General features: G+C 41.4%; 1 protein-coding gene and 1 non-coding gene across 2 annotated transcripts in view; both read right to left on the bottom strand.

Annotated features, from left to right (window-relative positions):
* The window catches only part of LONRF2 (LON peptidase N-terminal domain and ring finger 2), a 32,701-nt gene extending 15,272 nt beyond the window's left edge, over positions 1–17,429 (bottom strand). The window contains exons 1-7 of the mRNA XM_072951323.1: positions 16,442–17,429; positions 9,042–9,160; positions 4,071–4,193; positions 2,560–2,718; positions 1,621–1,822; positions 516–615; positions 152–266 (exon numbers count right to left, since the gene is read on the bottom strand). Coding sequence (XP_072807424.1) covers positions 152–266; positions 516–615; positions 1,621–1,822; positions 2,560–2,718; positions 4,071–4,193; positions 9,042–9,160; positions 16,442–17,117 — 1,494 coding nt within the window. The 5' untranslated portion in view covers positions 17,118–17,429. The remainder of the gene's footprint in view (positions 1–151; positions 267–515; positions 616–1,620; positions 1,823–2,559; positions 2,719–4,070; positions 4,194–9,041; positions 9,161–16,441) is intronic.
* TRNAT-AGU (transfer RNA threonine (anticodon AGU)) lies at positions 12,887–12,958 on the bottom strand. The gene has a single exon. It is a non-coding gene; the product is annotated as a tRNA-Thr (tRNA).
* Positions 17,430–18,013: the final 584 nt, after the last annotated feature.

Genomic DNA, 18,013 nt, shown 5'->3' with positions numbered 1-18,013 from the left:
TTAAGAAATCAGAGAGATGGAAAAAAAATCTCTGATTGCGGAAATCCAACCTCTTTAACAAATGGGGTAGAAGCTACGCCCACCCATGAAACGAGCATCTACAGAGGGGACACAAGCAGGGCTGCACTGTATTTTCCCAAGAAATACTCACTTCTGAGAGCTTTTCTTTGCACAAAGGACAGTGGGGGGCGTGGTCCAGGCAGCGCTCAAGGCATTTCAGGCAGAACGTGTGTCCACATGGTGTCGTGACAGGCTCAAAGAGCAACCTAGAAAATAATTGGGGTTTTCAGCCAGAAATGTCCACAAGAGACTTTCAAATAATCTATTTATTTTACAGTATGAATTTTAGAAATCACTTATGTCCATTTTCCACTTGTTCCTTCCTTAGCAAATTTTTAGATAATAAATTGTTATTGAGGTATACTGGAATTTCTCTGCTAATAAAAAGCCCATTACGTTTTGGATGTTAACACTCAGCTGAATCTTCCAGCTGCACGGATTCCTTGTCTTCCTACCTCATGCACAGGGCACACTCGAAGTCAGCCGCCTCTATGGGGAGCTCTGCGCTCTCCCCCATGTCAGAGCTCACGTTCCTCTGAGGGGAGGACTCTGCCTCTGAAACGATTTAAACGCTACGATCAACACTTGCACACCTGGATAACAGCACGTGATGACTGTTTTTCCTGTGGATAAAATGGGTTACAGCAAGGCAACAAATCACGCCGGGCAGGATTAACAGTACAATGGTTCCCCGGCATCTCTGGGGGACTGGTTCCAGGACCCCCATGGTTACCACAATCTCTGATGCCAGAGGCCCTGACATAAAACGCAGAGTATTTGCATATAACCTAAACACACACTCCCACATACAGGCACAGCTCAGTGATGTCGCAGGTTGGGTTCCAGACCACTGCAATGCAGCAAGCATTGCAATAAAGCAAGTCATGTGACTTTTTTGGTTTCTCAGTGCATATAAAAGTTATGCTCACACTATACTGCGGTCCATTAACTGCGTGACAGCACTGTGTCTAAAAGAACAATGTTGGTATGCCGATTAAAAATACTTTATTGCTAAAAAGTGCTAACCATCTTATTACACAGGTTTGCCACAAACCTTCAATTTACAAAAAAACACACAGGATCTGCAATAAAACCTAATACATGTAAATACTATGTAAATAATTGTAAACACGATGCAAATGATATGTAAATAGTTGTAAACATAATGTAAATGACATGTAAATAGTTGCTGGCAGGCAGCAAAATCAAGTTTTGCTTTTTTGGCACTTTCTAGAATTTTTTCCTTCTGAGTATTTTTGATCCGTGTTTGAATTCATGGATGCAGAACCCACAGACACTGAGGGCTGACTGAATATAGCCATAATTTACCTGCACATTAAGCATGAATAAGTTAAAGTTATACCTAAATTTTCTCGGCTATTTTTGACTACAAAGTCCTTGTAGGATTAACCATTTAAGCTGTCCTATAATCTTAAAGGTGATATATTCACTTTGTCATTAATTTTAAACTACCTGTATAATTTTAAAAAATAGATTGACTATTAGCCAACATTCTACCACTCCAGGGTCACACACTCCATGACAAAATTGCTTACTGACCTGTCCTGGGAACTTTTCCAGGGGCAGTCAGGTCATGTGAATCCTCCAAGTCATTCGGAAACTGTCTCTTTAAACCAGTGCTGGGCGCACCTGGAAGGATGCTTTCTAGCACTGCCTTATCCTCTTCGCAGTGCAGACCCAATACAAAATATAAAACTGAAGAACTGGTATTTCTAAACACATCAGATTTCTCAGATGGATTCTGGTTAAGTAGGAAAAAAGAATCCTGAATGTTAAAGAAATAATAGCATAAGAGAAAACATGTATGCAATATCCTTTCTTTTTTTTCACATTTTTATTGATTTATAATTATTTTACCATGTTGTGTCAAATTCCAGTGTACAGCACAATTTTTCAGTTATACATGAACATATATATATTTATTGTCACATTTTCTTCTCTGTGAGCTACCATAAGATCTTGTATGTATTTCCCTGTGCTATACAGTATAATCTTGTTTATCTGTTCTGCAATTTTGAAATTGCAATATCCTTTCTCAGAAATCTTGGGGGGAAAAGGCAGCTGATACTCTTCCTTCATAACTGGTTTTATCTATTAACGTCTACGATGAACTTTACACTTTTCATGGCAAAATACAGGGTAATTTCTTCCTGAGTCAGATCAACTGAACACCACTCTTCAGAGATTCAAGTTATCTCTCTGCTTTCTTTCCTCCAAGCCAAAGTAATTTCAAGTCTCCTGATGTCTGAGGTTGTTTGGAGATGTTCTAAAAGTTTCTTTCCATCCTCAATGATTTTCATTACTTCCACTAGCTTCCTTTAAAAGCTTCAATTCTTAGGTTGAGAAGCTAGACCTGGTCTTGAGATGTACTTCCAAGCTAACCTAACGCCACTGTCTGAATAACTTTTAAATGTTCAAAATTAAGGAATTACCTAAAGCTTAATTAAAATAATACTGACAAACATGTGCACTTCCTACCTGAGAACTCCCTGCATTACCACCTTCCTCCAGAGGAGACTGGGTGACATGGCTGTGACACGGAGCCTTTAACCTGGCGTTCAACATTCTGCTTTGGATGGAAGATGTTAAATTTTGAGGCACGTTTTCTGAAGCTGGGAAAAACACCTCACACATTACCTATAAAATTGCCAAGAAGAAAAATACATATGTCTTAAAACTCTTTTGAAAAACATACAGTATGCCTTCAAGATTCAGGGAGGAAACTCAGAGGCCAAATAGACCTAAGACACTGAACAATTCCCATATTCCAACTGCCAATGTTTTAAAATTCAAATGTTTCCCAAAACATATGATATGACTCTTATGAAATCTGCAGGGGTTACAAAGCAGGCAGGAATAGTTAAAATAGCCGACTCAAGATTCAATACTATTTTAACAAGTTCAAACAATGGCCAAAACCAGTGAGTGACAATTTAACAGAATTAACAAAGACCAGTAAACTGCACAAGGATAAAAATACCGCTAGAAAGTTCTCACTTAAAAAAAAAATATCTGTTTCAGCTAACTACAGTTCTAATAGAAGCCAGCAGTGTGATGGTATCAGGTTAAATATAAGTCAACTCCCTGGGAACACAAGGGAAGGTCAAGGTTCACCACCTGCAGCCACTGGATGTGGGCGCTGAGATTCGGGTATACTAGAAGGCACCTGGAGGAGGAAACCTTACAACCCTATTCCATGGGGAAAGGATGTCTGGTACAAAGAATGACTTAAAGCAAAGATAAAAGCTGTCCTCAAATATCTAAGGTGGTTTAAAAGGAAGAAGGAAGACCTACTTCATTTTTCTCTTGCTCCAAAGACTGAATCTAGACTGCAGAGTGGAAATTACAGGGTCAATATATGGTACAAGGTGGCAACGAAACAGTGTTAGAACACGGAAACACTGACGTATAAACAAGAACTCCTGGTCACGGGAAATGCTGAGGCTGTGTAACTATCATATAAGCTTTTTTTATAGGGTAGATTCCTACACCAAGTGTGACCCGATGACCTGTAGTAAGACTGGCTTAAATACCTGCACAAGAGAGCGGGTATTTCTGCAGCGTGTTGGGTGAAACTTGGCTGAAAATTTCAAGTCAACCTATGGAGCTGGATTGATACATTTTGCATATATCACAATGTCTTTTCCAGGGCTCGCACCCAAACGTCAATACTTGAATTACAAACTCTAGGTAGGATAAATTACTTTGCCTCCCCAGCCTCATACATCAACCTGGCCTCACTAATATATGTCATTATTTCAGCAGAACTGAGATATGTGGACACCGTCTCATAAAACACTCTGCATCATCCGTGGATGAAAGTTTATCGAATGCATGAACTCACCATTATCACTGTGTGTTTTAAATCACACTGCCATGAATATTCAGAATTACATTCCTGGTTTATTTTACCTGCAGGAGCTACTCAGCATGGACACAAAGGCTGTAAATAAGACTTCAAGAAAAAAGTCATTGAAAGGAAATCATACCTTTTGTGCTTCTTTCTTCACTGGGTTACTCTCTGGATTTAAAGCGAGGCAGTAGAGAAATTCCTTCAAAACTTCCTTACATCTTCCCAGCCCAGAAAGAGCCAGAGCTTTCACATGATGTCCCTGCATTCATCCAAAGACAAGACAGACATTCAAAAACAAAAAATAAAAGTCTAATTGTATACTTGTACACACACAGTCCTGAAAAAGTTCTTTAAAACTGTTTCATTTTCATGTCAAGTAGAATAAACACAGCCCAGAGAAGTTGGCTCCAGCTCTACCACCTTGGAAACTGGGCAAACCTGAATGTCCCGTAAGTGCAACCTACGATCAGAACACGAGAATCCATACCTGGAACGGGAGCCCAAAGCATTTCCAAGGGACATGCTAAGACAGAACCAGCTGTCTACCACCTTTAACTCCCTCAGCGATCACACATCACTACCATGGTCTTAGTCTTCAAGGAGCAAAGACTCTTGTGGGTGAAGATAAACTTGACCAGAAATAACCGTAACACAAAGTGTAATATACAGAGTCCCACACAGAAATGAACAAAATGAATGTGGATCATTATTTTCCAACAGCGCTCTGTTTTTGTTTCACGGATGCGATATTTTCTCAAATCATGGTCGAGACTGTGGTTTGTTTGTTTTACTAGTTCAACTCTTATGTTTCCACTGGGGTCAGTTGTTCTGATCGTTTATTTCGGTCTTTCTCTTCTGTGCTGCTGAATTTCTTTCCTAATGACTAATGACGTGGACCATTTTTTCACATCTTTGATACTCACATGCCTTCCGTGGCCACCTACGTTCAAACCTTTCCCATTATTTAACTGAACTGTTTGAACTGCTGAGTCAGTGAAGGTTCTTTATACACGCTAAATACAGATGTATGCCTTGCAAATATTTTTCTCCCATCCTGCGTTTGCCTTCTTGTTTTTATAGCAGTTATCTTTTGAAGAGCAGAAGTTTTTTTAAATTCTGGTGAAGATTTATTTACAAACATTTTCTTTTATGATTTCTGCTTTCGTCCTAGATAATAAATCTTTGCTTAATCCAAGGCAACAAAGACTTTTGTTTGTTTTGTATTGTTCTAGACGCTTTGTAACTGTAGATTATATATTTAAGCCTATGATCAATTTTGAATTAATTTTTATATATGATGTATGGAAAGGCTGAGGTCCACTTTGATTTTTTTTTTTTTTTTGCAAATGGATATCCTGAGTACAAACTGCTAAACAGACAACCCTTTCCCTATTGAATCACCTCAGCCCTACTGCAAAAAGCTAATTTGCTGCATTGTCTGGGCCTATTTCCAAACCGTCTTCTGTTACAGTCACCTTATGTCTAGTGTCACTCGTGTGATAGTGTCCAAGTCACTGTCACAGAGCTAAGCATGCACTCTATCACTGAGCTACTGCCTCCCCCCAGTCACTCTCTTTTAAGAGTCATTTTCTCTCTGGTCTCCCCCAGCTCTTCTGCAGTGCCTTCTGCGCCTGTCACAAACATGCACAATTTAGCTGTGAGTCAGGGATTTGGACAACCTGGGTTCTGAATTTATGTCTCATTCCAACAGTTTTTGTGCTGCTCGGTCCTCCTCTTTACGTTTCCAGATGCTTTACTGTCCTTGAACTCAGAACTCTGGTACCCTTAGCTGGGAATGCTGAGGGTGTCCCACCGTGGTTTTCCGCAGCTTCAGCTCTGGGGATGGACAAAACTCTTGGGACAAAAAAGCCAAAAAATCACAATTCTTACCCCTTTCATGTGGAGTTTTCCAAGACTGAACTCTCCCCCAGCTTCTGCCTGTTATGGATGTTTTACAGTGTCTATTTTTACTCCAGTTTTTATAACTGTCATCTCTTCAAGGTTCACATGACTGCTTCACTCCTTTGGAGGCAGAAGTAACCCCCGTCTCAAACTGTCATTTTAACTGAATCCCTTGGTAGGGAAAACAATAATGCATGCTCTCCAGTTGTTGCCTCTTAATCTTTCCTGTCCTACCTCTGTATTAAAACTGCTCCAAGGCACTGGTGACCACAAACGAGCAAATGTGAATGCCTATTTCAAGACCTTATCTGATCTTTTCTGTTTTTCAAATACCATGAATGTGCTGATGGTGACCAGCACCAACCACCTCCTAACCTTTGCTAACTGTCTGTCCGCTGCATCACTTGCCCTCCAGCTCTCTGGGGGAGCAGCCATCTCAAAGTACGTACCAAACTTTCTGGGCAAACAGCTCACCGGCTTTATCCTTCAGCTCCCAGAAAAGCTTCAGATGTACTTCAAGCAATCAGCGATTCATCTAGGGAGCTCTTTCAGTTTGGGGCAAACATTTAAAATTTTTACTAATTTCTTATTCTCCCTTTCAGAGTGGATCCAGCTTTCGTGTCTCCTGAAGATGACACAATTTGGAATGTCCTCTTCAAAGGGAAGAATAAAGTTCCTAACGTGAAGTGACTAGGGCCCTTTTCAGGCCCGGTGCAAGGAAGGGCCCTCCCCTCTCAAGGGTCAGCAGCTTCTAAATCTGCTCTGTCTGCTTGTCAACAGTTCTAAGGGGATAACATTGTCCTGTGTACACAAAGCACTTCGGCTGGAAGTTTCCCAAACAGGTACACATAACAGTAACCAATATTTGCATTTTTGACGGTGTATCAATAAATGTTTATTTACTGAATGAATAACATTTAAATAGTTGTAAGTCTTACAGGTTCCCTGATTGGGTAAGACCAACTTAATCACTTGCCAATTTATATTTCTGCATATGGGCAAATTGTCTGCTAGCACCGGCTTGTCTCTGTTTGCATCAAACGCTTGGAATCGATACCAGCATGACTGGCTTCTTGAAAGGGCAGTTCTGCCTGCATAAAACACCTGCCGTAGTTGCCCCACTGGAATCTTGAGGCGGTTCTACAAGTGCTTCCATCTCATCTCAACTACAGTCGGCCAACTTCATCCTCCCCTCAGTCCTTTCCAGTTACCTTCCAACAGCACTTCTTCCCTAACCCCTTAGTTGTAACAGTAACCTGGAAATAAATCCCCAAGCTTTACTATCTTACCGTATTCACTTCTAGTGATTGGTCTGCTCAAATCCCCTATTTCTTCTTGACTCAGTTTTGGTGGACTGTTACACTTCTAGAAACTTCGTTGATTTCTTCTAGGTTGTCTAATTTGTTGGCATATAATTGTTCATAATATTCTCTTATGGTTTTTTTGTATTTCTGCAGTATCAGTTGTAATTTCTCCTCTTTCATGTCTTATTTTCCTCTCTCTTTTCTTCTAGGTGTGCCCAGCCAGACAGTTTGTCGATTACTACCTTCAAGTGATTTATCAGGGTGCATTTCTGCTGAAGTTATTCTTCACTAGATATTTATCAAGAAATGAGATCCACAGATTTGCAATAAACCCTAAAGATATAACCAAAATTCCAAAGGCTAAAGATGCATTTTCTGCCTCCCTGACAGTTACAATTAGCCATATAAGTTTGTAGGAATTAAGTCAGCGATACACTGCTGGGATTTTAGCTCAAAGATCAATACAGTGGAGAAGAATCTAGCTTCAGAGGGCAACGTAGGTCTACGGTCAGTCAGAAATGCTAGACTTGTAATCGGCAACTATTCAGGCATGATGACTCCTGACAGAAATTACTTCAGAAGAAGAATAGCTCAAGGGATCGGAGAAAAGGCATCAGAAACACAACAGGAAATGTTTTTAGAGAAGCAAATAAGCAACAAACGTGGTCCAACAGACATCTGCTTCTCATTCTTAGGCTCATCCCCAAGTCCAGCTTGACACTCAGTCTAATGTGAAAACATTTTATTTTAAAGGATGGATGGTTAGATGGAAGGAAGGAAGGAAAGATGGATGGATGGATGGAAGTAAGGAAAGATGGATGGATGGAAGGAAGGAAAGATGGATGGATGGAAGGAAGGAAAGATGGACGGATGGAAGGAAGGAAAGATGGAAGGAAGGAAGGAAAGATGGACAGATGGACGGAAGGAAGGAAGGAAAGATGGATGGAAGGAAGGAAGGAAAGATGGAAGGAAGGAAGGAAAGATGGACAGATGGACAGAAGGAAGGAAGGAAAGATGGATGGATGGAAGGAAGGAAGGAAAGATGGATGGAAGGAAGGATAGATGGACGGATGGATGGAAGGAAGGAAGAAATAAAGGGAGGGCAGGCTACATCCATCTTGTCTATTAACCTTGGTTAATATCTCTTCAGTGTTTCTTAAACAAAGATGATTTAAAAGTAATATAGCAGGAGAAAAATATTTTTAATTATTAGATAATAGAGAATGCTATAGGTGTTACTCTCATCACAGCTTCTTTAAAACCTTAAAATCTCTTAAGGGGTTTAAAATTCCAAGATTCATGAAATGAGCTACAACTTCTATTCTCTGGCTTCCTACTCTTCATCAAGGACAACTTAACAGACCATTATTAGGTTAGCAAACCTTATTTGGGGTCACCAGAGAGAAAAATATTAGACCTTTCCAACCGAGACACAGAGACTAAAATTATTTCAAAATAAAATTACTCCAAAATACAAAGTATTTGTCCTTTTACTAACACCATTCATATGCATCGCGCATATTACAGCCTGCTAATCACGATTGTTATGTGATCTTCCTATTTAAACTATAATCTTAAACATTTCCTCTTCATTCACAAACCTATAAAATTCTATTACTTTGTTTATATATTTGTTCAGTGCATAAGGCATATTATTCAGCTAAGCATCTACAAACAGTCATCTAAATTAGTGTCTCTTTTCTAGATCCAGCTGGAAACTTGGTCATTTAAACTGAGCTGGTTTATTATGAAGTGAACTGCTACATTTAGACTACCTGTAACTGGAGGGAGGGACATGGACACTGTCTGTTGGTACCTAATCACAATGCTCTTACTTTAGCCTTAAGAAAATCCCCATAAATTTACATTTATTGTTTCCAAAGCCAATCAATGACAAATACCTTAGGCAGGAGAGGTTCATTCTGACAAACAGCACTGGCGTCCTGCAGAGCCTGCTCATAGTTCCTCACGGTTAAATATAACTCTGCTCGCAGCAGCAACAAAGAATTATCACCAGGTGCTGAAAGACATGAGGAATGGAAGTAAATAAAAATGACTGCATTTTTTAAAAAATGATCTTTAAGTCATTAAAAATATTAAATTAGAAAACAAACATGAAGGTAAAATAAATAACGCCTCCTCTAATCATATGTACAGCCCACTTATTTGATAGGTATGCTGTACATCGCTTCTCTCAGGAAGTCAGAAAGAGGATGAAGAAGACTTCAAAATGCACCAAGAAAAACAGACTGCTACACACACACTAGCCACAACATAATCTCCAATAATGAACTTGAGTAGACACTGAAGCATCTTAATGTTATAACTGTGTATTTAAAAAGAAAAGACTTAGAGTCATTTCTTTGAAAGTACACAGGGAAACTCATGCTTAAAAACAGGAAAGTAAAACATAATTTGTTTTCCATACAGCTGTGTAGATGCAGATTTATGAGCATAACTGTACCTACAGTATGTTCTCTTAAGTGGGAAAAGAAGAAAATAAAGAGCCTTCTTTTTCCCTAGGTTCCTGAAAACAGAAGCGATCTGGAGAATTACTCATACGCTACTGAGGACACAGAAACCAAGACTGACTCTCACTTCACACTGACAATAGTATGTGAAGTGAGTGACGAGGCAGGGTACCATGGAGACGTGACACAGTCAGAGCTCACGAGAGCAGGACCATCACAGCCATCTTTTCATACTGCTGGACATGGTTCACTCAACCCATATTCTTTGTAGGCTCTATGAAATAGGACTGAAATGTTTTGATCAATAAATATTCTGAGCATCTAAGATGTGTTCTCATCTCTCTGCTTAATACGTATCTTCAGCGTGCTCCAAATCCTCCATCCTGACTCTTTCTCGAAGTAAAGGCTTGGTACCTTCCAAACGCTACTCTGCATCTCCTCTTAGTTTACACAGGCAACTGAGCAAATGTGTCTAAAAGAACTCATGCAAAAAGATATTACATCAAGGCATGGTGAGCAGGCACTACTTATAAATGTGTTATTGCTACAAAGGTGTAATAGAGAGGTAGTATGACAGGAAAAAAGGGGGAGGAGGGGAAAGGAACAGCAAGAATGGCGAGCCAAACAAAAGAATGCTGAATTTTTAAAAAAGACACTGACTGGCTAGAGCAGAGATCAACAACTTTTTTTTTTTCTGTAAAAAAAACCCCCGAGATATTAAGTGTTTTAGGCTCCGCTGGGCAAGAAGTAAACTCAAGAATATCATGCAGGTACTTATGTTAACTAGAGGAAGCAAATTTTCACAACTTTTTCATTGGCAAAGTTATTCAATTTATAATAACTTAGTACTTTCTTGTAATATAGGTCTACTAATTAGAAAAGTGGAATTCTTTTGGAGAAGATAACATTTTCCTCAATTCAGGTTCAAAGTTAGTGCTCCCCATCATCAAAGTCAATTGATGCATTTTGAAATACAGAAATCTTCTTTGGAGATTTTTGGAAATCTCTAAAAAGAAAAAAAGTCACTGGAATTCTAGTTTGAGATTGGGAAACACACCCACTGAACTCTGTGTGAGAAAGGAGATTTCCCGTCTGGTTCTCACCCTGCTGAAGCTGATTCCCGAGAATCGTCTGAACCACCATATCACATGCAAACAATCAGCACTGACTCCTGCATCCGAGTATTTGTATGTGTTTCCTTCTACTCTGATATTGCAACAACAGTGGTGATGGTGGACATTCCCCTTTTATTCTTCAATTTTTAAAAAATGTGTGCAATGTTTTAACATGAAGTACGTTTGCTATAGTTTTCTAGGACAGAATATTTGTCAAGTTAGGTAGGTCACCTCTTTTTCCTAGTCTTCTGTGAGGGCATTGTAACAAGTGGGTGTTGAATTTTATAGAATACTCTCTCAGTTATCTGAGCAATTACTTGTAGAATATCTCCTCCCTGTTATGGTGAATCACATTGAAAGATGTAAAGATGTGTCTAATGTTGAATTATCCTTACATTCCTTGGATAAGCCTTCCTTCTTGACCTTTAATTCTTACTATACTGCTGGAGTCCAAAAAACTAAGAAATTTAATGAAGGTTTTGGCATCTATGTACATATGTAAGACTAACCTATAATTTTTTCTTGTGCAAGCTTTACCTGATTGTAGTATCAAGATCATACTAACCCTATAAAATGAGATGAAAATCTTCCCCAATTTTTTTTTACAATCTAAAATAAGACGGAAATTAATCTTCCTTGAAAGTCTGACTGAAAATAGAGTTACCATATGATCCAGCAACCCCACTCCTGGGCATATATACTGAGAAAACTAAAATTCGAAAGGATATATGCACTCCAGTATTCACAGCAGCACCATTTACAACAGCCAAGACATGGAAGCAACCTCAATGTTTAACCAGATGACTGGATAAAGAAGTTGTGGTATATTTATACAATGGAATACTACTTAGTCATGAAAAAGAATGAAATAATGCCATTTATAGCAATATGGATGGACCTAGAGATTATCATGCTATGTGAAGTCAGTCAAAGAAAGAAAGACAAATATCACATGACACTACTGATACGTGGAATCTAAAAAATATATATACACACACAAATGAACTTATTTACAAAATAGAAAAAGACTCACAGACATCGAAAACAAACTTACAATTACCAAAGGGAAAAGATGGGAGGGATAAATTAGGAGTTGGGGATTAGGAGGTACACACTACTGTATCTAAAATAGATAAACAACAAGGTCCTACTGTACGACACAGGTCTTGATCTATCCGTATATGTTAAATTAGTATTTCTGCCACAACCAAGTAATGCACAAGTAATACAACAATTTACCCCTTTATTTACACATCTTAGCTTTGTGCTCCTGCCACGTTTTATTTTTACATGTTGTAAATACCATAAACCATTAATACTGTAGTTTGCAATCATCAAAATTCTCTTACATTTCTTCATGTATTTATTCTGCCTAGTGGTCTTTATTCCTTCCTTCAGTTCCATGCTTAAACTCCCTCATATTTATTTATTTGGATTAAAGCATCTTGATTTTTCTCTTCATTTCTGACAGATATTTATTTCTGGGTAAAGAATTCCAGGTAGGTTTTCTTTCAGCACTTCCAAGATATTATTCCATTGTCTTCTAGTTTTAATAATTTTGTTGAAAAGTCTTATTTTGGTGCCTTTGGAGGAAATGTCAGCTATTAGTCTTTTTAGGGCTCCTCGGAAGTAAATACGTCCAGCCTTCTCTAACTGCCTTTAAATTTCTCTTTATCTTTGATTTTCAGTAACTGGAGTATAAAATACTTAGATACGTTCTGTTTGTTGTGTAAATGTATTTGTTTATCCTGTTGGGCTTACTGAGCTGCTTGGGTCAGTGAGTTAAGGTTTCTCATCAGATCTGGAGAATTTTCAGCCATCTTTTTTCAAATATTTCATTTGCCACTTCTCCTTCTCTCCTCTCCTGGGGCTCAAATTTCATCAACTCTGGAACTTGTGTCTGCTTCCCCTGTATCTCTTATGCACTGTTTTGTTTATTCTTTTCTTCCCCTCTGTGATTCAATTTAGGTATGTTCTACTGACCTATTCTTGACTGTTCTCATCCTGACTTCCGACATGTCCAGCCTGGTTTCCAAACCATCCAATTAATTCTCAACTTCCAATACTGCATTTTCCAGGTCTACACTACCCATTTGGCTCTTTTTTTTTTTTTTTGGTGGGGGGAGGTAATTAGGTTTATTTGTTTATTTATTTCTTTATTGGAGGTACTGGGGATTGAATCCAGGACCTCATGCATACTAGGCATGCACTCTACCACTGAGCTATATCCCCCCACCCCATTTGGTTCTTTTTAGTAGACAGTTATCTACTGAGTTATCTTTTCATACATGTATCTCTATTTTCTTTAACATACAATTATTTTGAATTCCACTCACAATTTAATGGCCAAAATTAGTCACATGGCTCCACCCAACCACAAGCAGGCCAGGAATGCAATCCTACCTTGTTTGGAGAGGATATAGAGAGAGAAATATTTGGGGAATAGCATTAATGCCTACCATATTTGGCTAGGGTCATATAATACATGTCATCCTAGATCTAAACACAAGCATCTCTGATTCCAAATACATGTGACCTTTTTACTATAACAGAACCTCTCTTTGGGGCTAATTTATTGTGAAGTTAAAATTTTTAATAGAATTTTTTTAATTCTCTTCATGGTAAAACAGATGTTTTTATTGATACACATTTTTCAATAAATTTTTAAACTAGGGAAACTTGGCTTTCTTTTCTAATCTTTGACCAGAAATCTTTTCTAATCTTTGAACAGAAAATGAATACTGGATAAAAGTTCTCTTAATGAATTGACTGCAATACTCCTTTTTAAACCTTTTAAATTGAGGTCTAATATGTGCATGGGAAAGTTACAAATCAGGAGTATGTAATACAATGAACTATCACAAAGTGAACACACCTGTGTACCCATCTTCCCGGTCAAAGTGAACATCACCACTACCACTGAGGTCCCTCTCATACTTACAGTAACAGTCCCCTTTTTCTTCCCCAAAGGTACCCACCACCCTTACCTGCTTCTAACACGCCATAGTAATTTTGCCTGTCTGGACTTACAGATAAATATAATCATATATTAAAAGTGCTTTTGAGTCTGGCTTCTTTCATTTAACATTATGTATGTGATTCACCCACACTAGCATATAACTGCAGCTGGCTTATTTTCTTTCTATGCAATATTCCATAAAGACACCATGATATATTTAATTCATTCATTCTGTTCTAATTGGACATGTGGGTTCCACTCCAGGGCTATCTCTAACAACGTATATACTCTCTTGTACACCGTTGTGCATTCTTTCAGTGCACACATGCACACATCTCTTTGCAACTGCTTGGCCAAAGGTATTTAACATTTTCAGATACTGCTAAACAATGTTCCAGTGGTATAATTTGCAGGCCCATCAGCAGCATACAAATAGCTCTCATTTTCTACAACTTCTCCAACAGTTGGTATTGTGAGCTTTCACATTTCCAACAATTGCTCTCTAAATTTAGTTCTAAATTGTTCTCCAACTTGTTTTGTCTAAAACAGTAGCTACTAGACACTGGTGGCTAGTGACAACAGGAGATGGGGCTAGTGCAACAAAGGAACTGAGTTGTTCATTTTTTAAAATTTTAACGAACAGAAATTTTAAACACCAATACTCTTCAGATAGTGGGAAACTTAAGTAATTTGCAACAACTTCGATATGAGAATCTACTTTTTCAATGCTGAATTTTATGAAATCTAAACACCGAGGAAGTATTTTTGAAGAAAATTTCGTGTTTGGATTGGGGTGGAAGTAAATGAAAAATACACAATGAATTTCTAAGATTTAGTTAAAAAGTACAATCTGGATTTTTTTTTTTACATTGAAGATATGCTGAAATAGTATTTTGGTTGCTTAGGGTTAAAAATATTTTAAATGAGTTTCACCTGCTTTCTTTTTACCTTTTTAAAATGAATTAAAAAAATTAAATTTACATATGTGGCTCAGACAATATTTCTACTCTATAGTACTGCTTTATACCATATATATGTAAATAAGATAACTGAAAACTCAAAAATACATAGTATGGATATGATGGTTTCAAAAATGGTACAATTATTTGTTACATAAAGCAATTTATCTGCTCTATTCCAGCAGAGAAGCTCCCAATTTGGATACAGGTGTGCCTTCCAAAAGAAAAAACCTTACCCCTAGTTTAGAGTAAAATGCATATTGACACAGCACACAAGAAGACTTTTAGTAATAAAAGATTAAACCAAGTCTTCTTGAGTAGTGATTTAAAACCATTTCACTTAGAATGATGATCTCTAGGTCCATCCATGTTGCTGCAAATAGCATTATTTTATTCTTCTTTATGGCTGAGTAGTATTCCATTGTATAAATACATCACAATTTCTTTATCCAGTCATTGTCAATGGACATTTAGGTTGCTTCCATGTCTTGGCTATTGTTAACAGTGCTGCTATGAACCCTGGGATGCATACATCTTTTCAAATTAGAGTTCACTCCAGATATATACCCAGAAGCGGGATCATATTGTAAGTCTATTTTTAGTTTTTTGAGGAATCTCCATACTGTTTTCCATAATGGCTGCACCAAACTACATTCCCACCAGCAGTGTAGGAGGGTTCCCTTTGATTGTCATTCTCAGTGAAGACAGAAAGAGAAAGAAAAATACCATATATCACTCACATATGCAATCTTTAAAAGGAAAAAAAGGACACTTTGAACTCATCTACAAAACACAGATTTGCAGACATAGTAAACAATCATGATTACCTCGGAAAGAGTGTGGATAGGGATACATTTGGGAGTTTGATATTTGCAAATGTTAGCCACTATATATAAAAACAGATTTAAAAAACAAGTTTCTTCTGTACAGCACAGGGAACTCTATTCAATATCTTGTAACAATCTTTAATGAAAAAGCATATGAAAACGAATATACGTATGTATATGCAGGACCTGGACATTGTGCTGTGCACCAGAAACTGACACACTGTAACTGACTGGACTTCGATTCAAAAAATGTTTTTTTAAAGTCTGTTTCAAAATCAGCTAACAGAATTCAGAAAGTAAATCACCCTCTACCCACACACAGTTCTCCACCGAAAACAACTGTTAACAGATCACATCCATTCGGAATCAAACACAATGACCGTGACAGAAGTTTGGGCTTCCTTTAAATTACATCCTCTTAACAGGAGGGCGAAGAGAGAGCCTGGTACTGGTCACAGACTTTAGTTTGAAAAAAAAAATAATAACCTTAAAAAATAAACCACACGGGCTAGTCGGTATATAACTACCTAAAAAACTAATGACACCAGAACAACATCAAATCGCCTTGAGAGAGGAAGGAGGTCAGAATCATACAAACAGCAGAGTGAAAGAGCATCCTTCCTGGGTTCACCAGCTGAAACCCGCCCCATGACAAGGCTCTCTGGTCTGCGCTGCTCCCCGAGGGTGTGAGCTCTCTACATTTCGCTGCAGGACGGGTGAAAACCCCTGGCCATCCTCCCACTCCTCTACAGCTGAGATGGGGTGAAAGACGGCCTTGGCCTTAAAGGGCGGCTCAGCAAGGCCGCAGAGGTCCTGGAAAAGATACCCCCCGGGTGCACCTGGCCTCAGCTCCCCGCCTCACAATCTTCAGGAAGCGAAAGATCCCCGGAGCCCGAACAAAGCCGTCCCGCCCCAGCCCTGCCGCTCAACAGGTGCGCAGGTAGGCGGCCCAGCGACCGCGCCTACTTACCCAGGTCCAGGGCCTGGTGGCACCGGAGCAGCGCGGCCTCCGGCTGTTGCTGGCGCTGCAGGCTCCGCGCCTGGCCGGCCAGCCTGCGCGCGCGGCACTCGGCCGGGAAGCACTTCTCCAGCAGGCCGCTCAGCACCACGTTGACCCGGCGCGCGGGCGGCCGCCCCGGCTCCGCGCAGCGCTTGCACACCGTGAGCCCGCACGGCAGCGTCACCGGCTTGTGCAGCAGCCGCTGGCAGCGCGGGCAGCCGAGCAAGTCGCGGGGCGCGGCGGGCGCCGAGGCCGACGGCCCCCGGCTCGGCGCCTCCTCGGGGGCGCGGCCCGCCTTCCCAGCCGGCGGCCGCCGCTCGTGCGGGCCCAGGGCGCGCGCCAGGCCGGCTGCCAGCTCCCCCAGCTCGTCGGGCCGCAGCGCCCCGAGCCGCGCGGCGCCACGGAACGCGCCCAGGGCCTCGGGGAGGCGGCCCGCGCGGGCCAGCGCGTCCCCCAGCCGCAGGCACAGGCCGCGGTCGGGCTGCGCCAGGCCGGCCAGCGCCGAGCGGAAGAGCTCGGCCGCCGTCTCGTACTCGCCCGCGCGGAAGGCCTCGTCGCCCTTCTCCGCCCGCTGGGCGAGCGGCTCCCCGCAGTCGCCGCCGCGACACGGGGGCGGGGGCGGCGGCGGGACCGGCTCGGGGCTCATGGCTGACGAGCCGCGGCGACTAGGCCCGGAGAGAAGAGCGGCGGAGGAAGGATGCTCGCCGCCTTCCCCGGGAGCCGCGCGCGTCTGAGGGTGGCGCGCTGCGAGCCGCGCGACCACCGCCCGGGGCGGGCGCCAGGTGGGGCCACGTCCCCCGCGTGGCGTGGGCGGCCGGGCCCCGCGGGGCCGCAACCCCAGCGGCCGAGCCCCCGCCGCGAGAAGCGCCCAACCCGCTCCACTGGAGAGAGTAGCCCGGCCGCGCGCGGGAACGTGGCGACCCCGCTCCCGCCTCGCCCCGGGCGGCCCCGCGCGCGTCTGCGTGCGCGCTCGTCTCCACGCGCCCTCCATTCGCGCGTTCTCCCCCCGCCTTGGGCCGCACCGCGTCCCCGCCCGCCGCAGCCGCCGCCGCGCCGGTTACAGGTGTCCCGGCCGGTCCCGCCGCCCGTTCCCCTCACCGCGCGGCCAGCCTGGCCCCAGAGGCCTCGCCGAGACCACTTGTGGCTGTGGTTAAAAAGAGAACCGATAAATAAGTACCGAGGGTGTAATATGCAACGTGGTGCCTCTGGTCACACCGCTGTATCACCCACGAGGAAGGTGTTCAGAGAGCAAATCCTGCGCGTTCTCATCTCAAACAGAAAATTGGCTTTTCCTTTCTTCTTTCCTTCCTTTTTATTGTATCTAGATGAAAAGATGGATGTTAGCTGAACCTACTGTAGGCATTTCACAATTAATGTAAATCAAACCATCATGCTGTACGCCTTAAACCTACAGAGTGATGTGTCTCAAGTATTTTTTAATTGAAGGTGCGGGGGCCCACTGACGGAAAGTTTGTTACCCAGCACATCACTGTATCCCTAGCTTTGATTTAGGTTATTGTCTTAAATGACCAGGAAGCTCTT

Source organism: Vicugna pacos, chromosome 28 (genome assembly GCF_048564905.1).
Source record: "Vicugna pacos chromosome 28, VicPac4, whole genome shotgun sequence".
NCBI classification, from domain to species: domain Eukaryota; kingdom Metazoa; phylum Chordata; class Mammalia; order Artiodactyla; family Camelidae; genus Vicugna; species Vicugna pacos.
The sequence above is the reverse complement of the archived record's forward strand: the minus strand, read 5'-3'. Positions and strand labels throughout refer to the sequence as shown.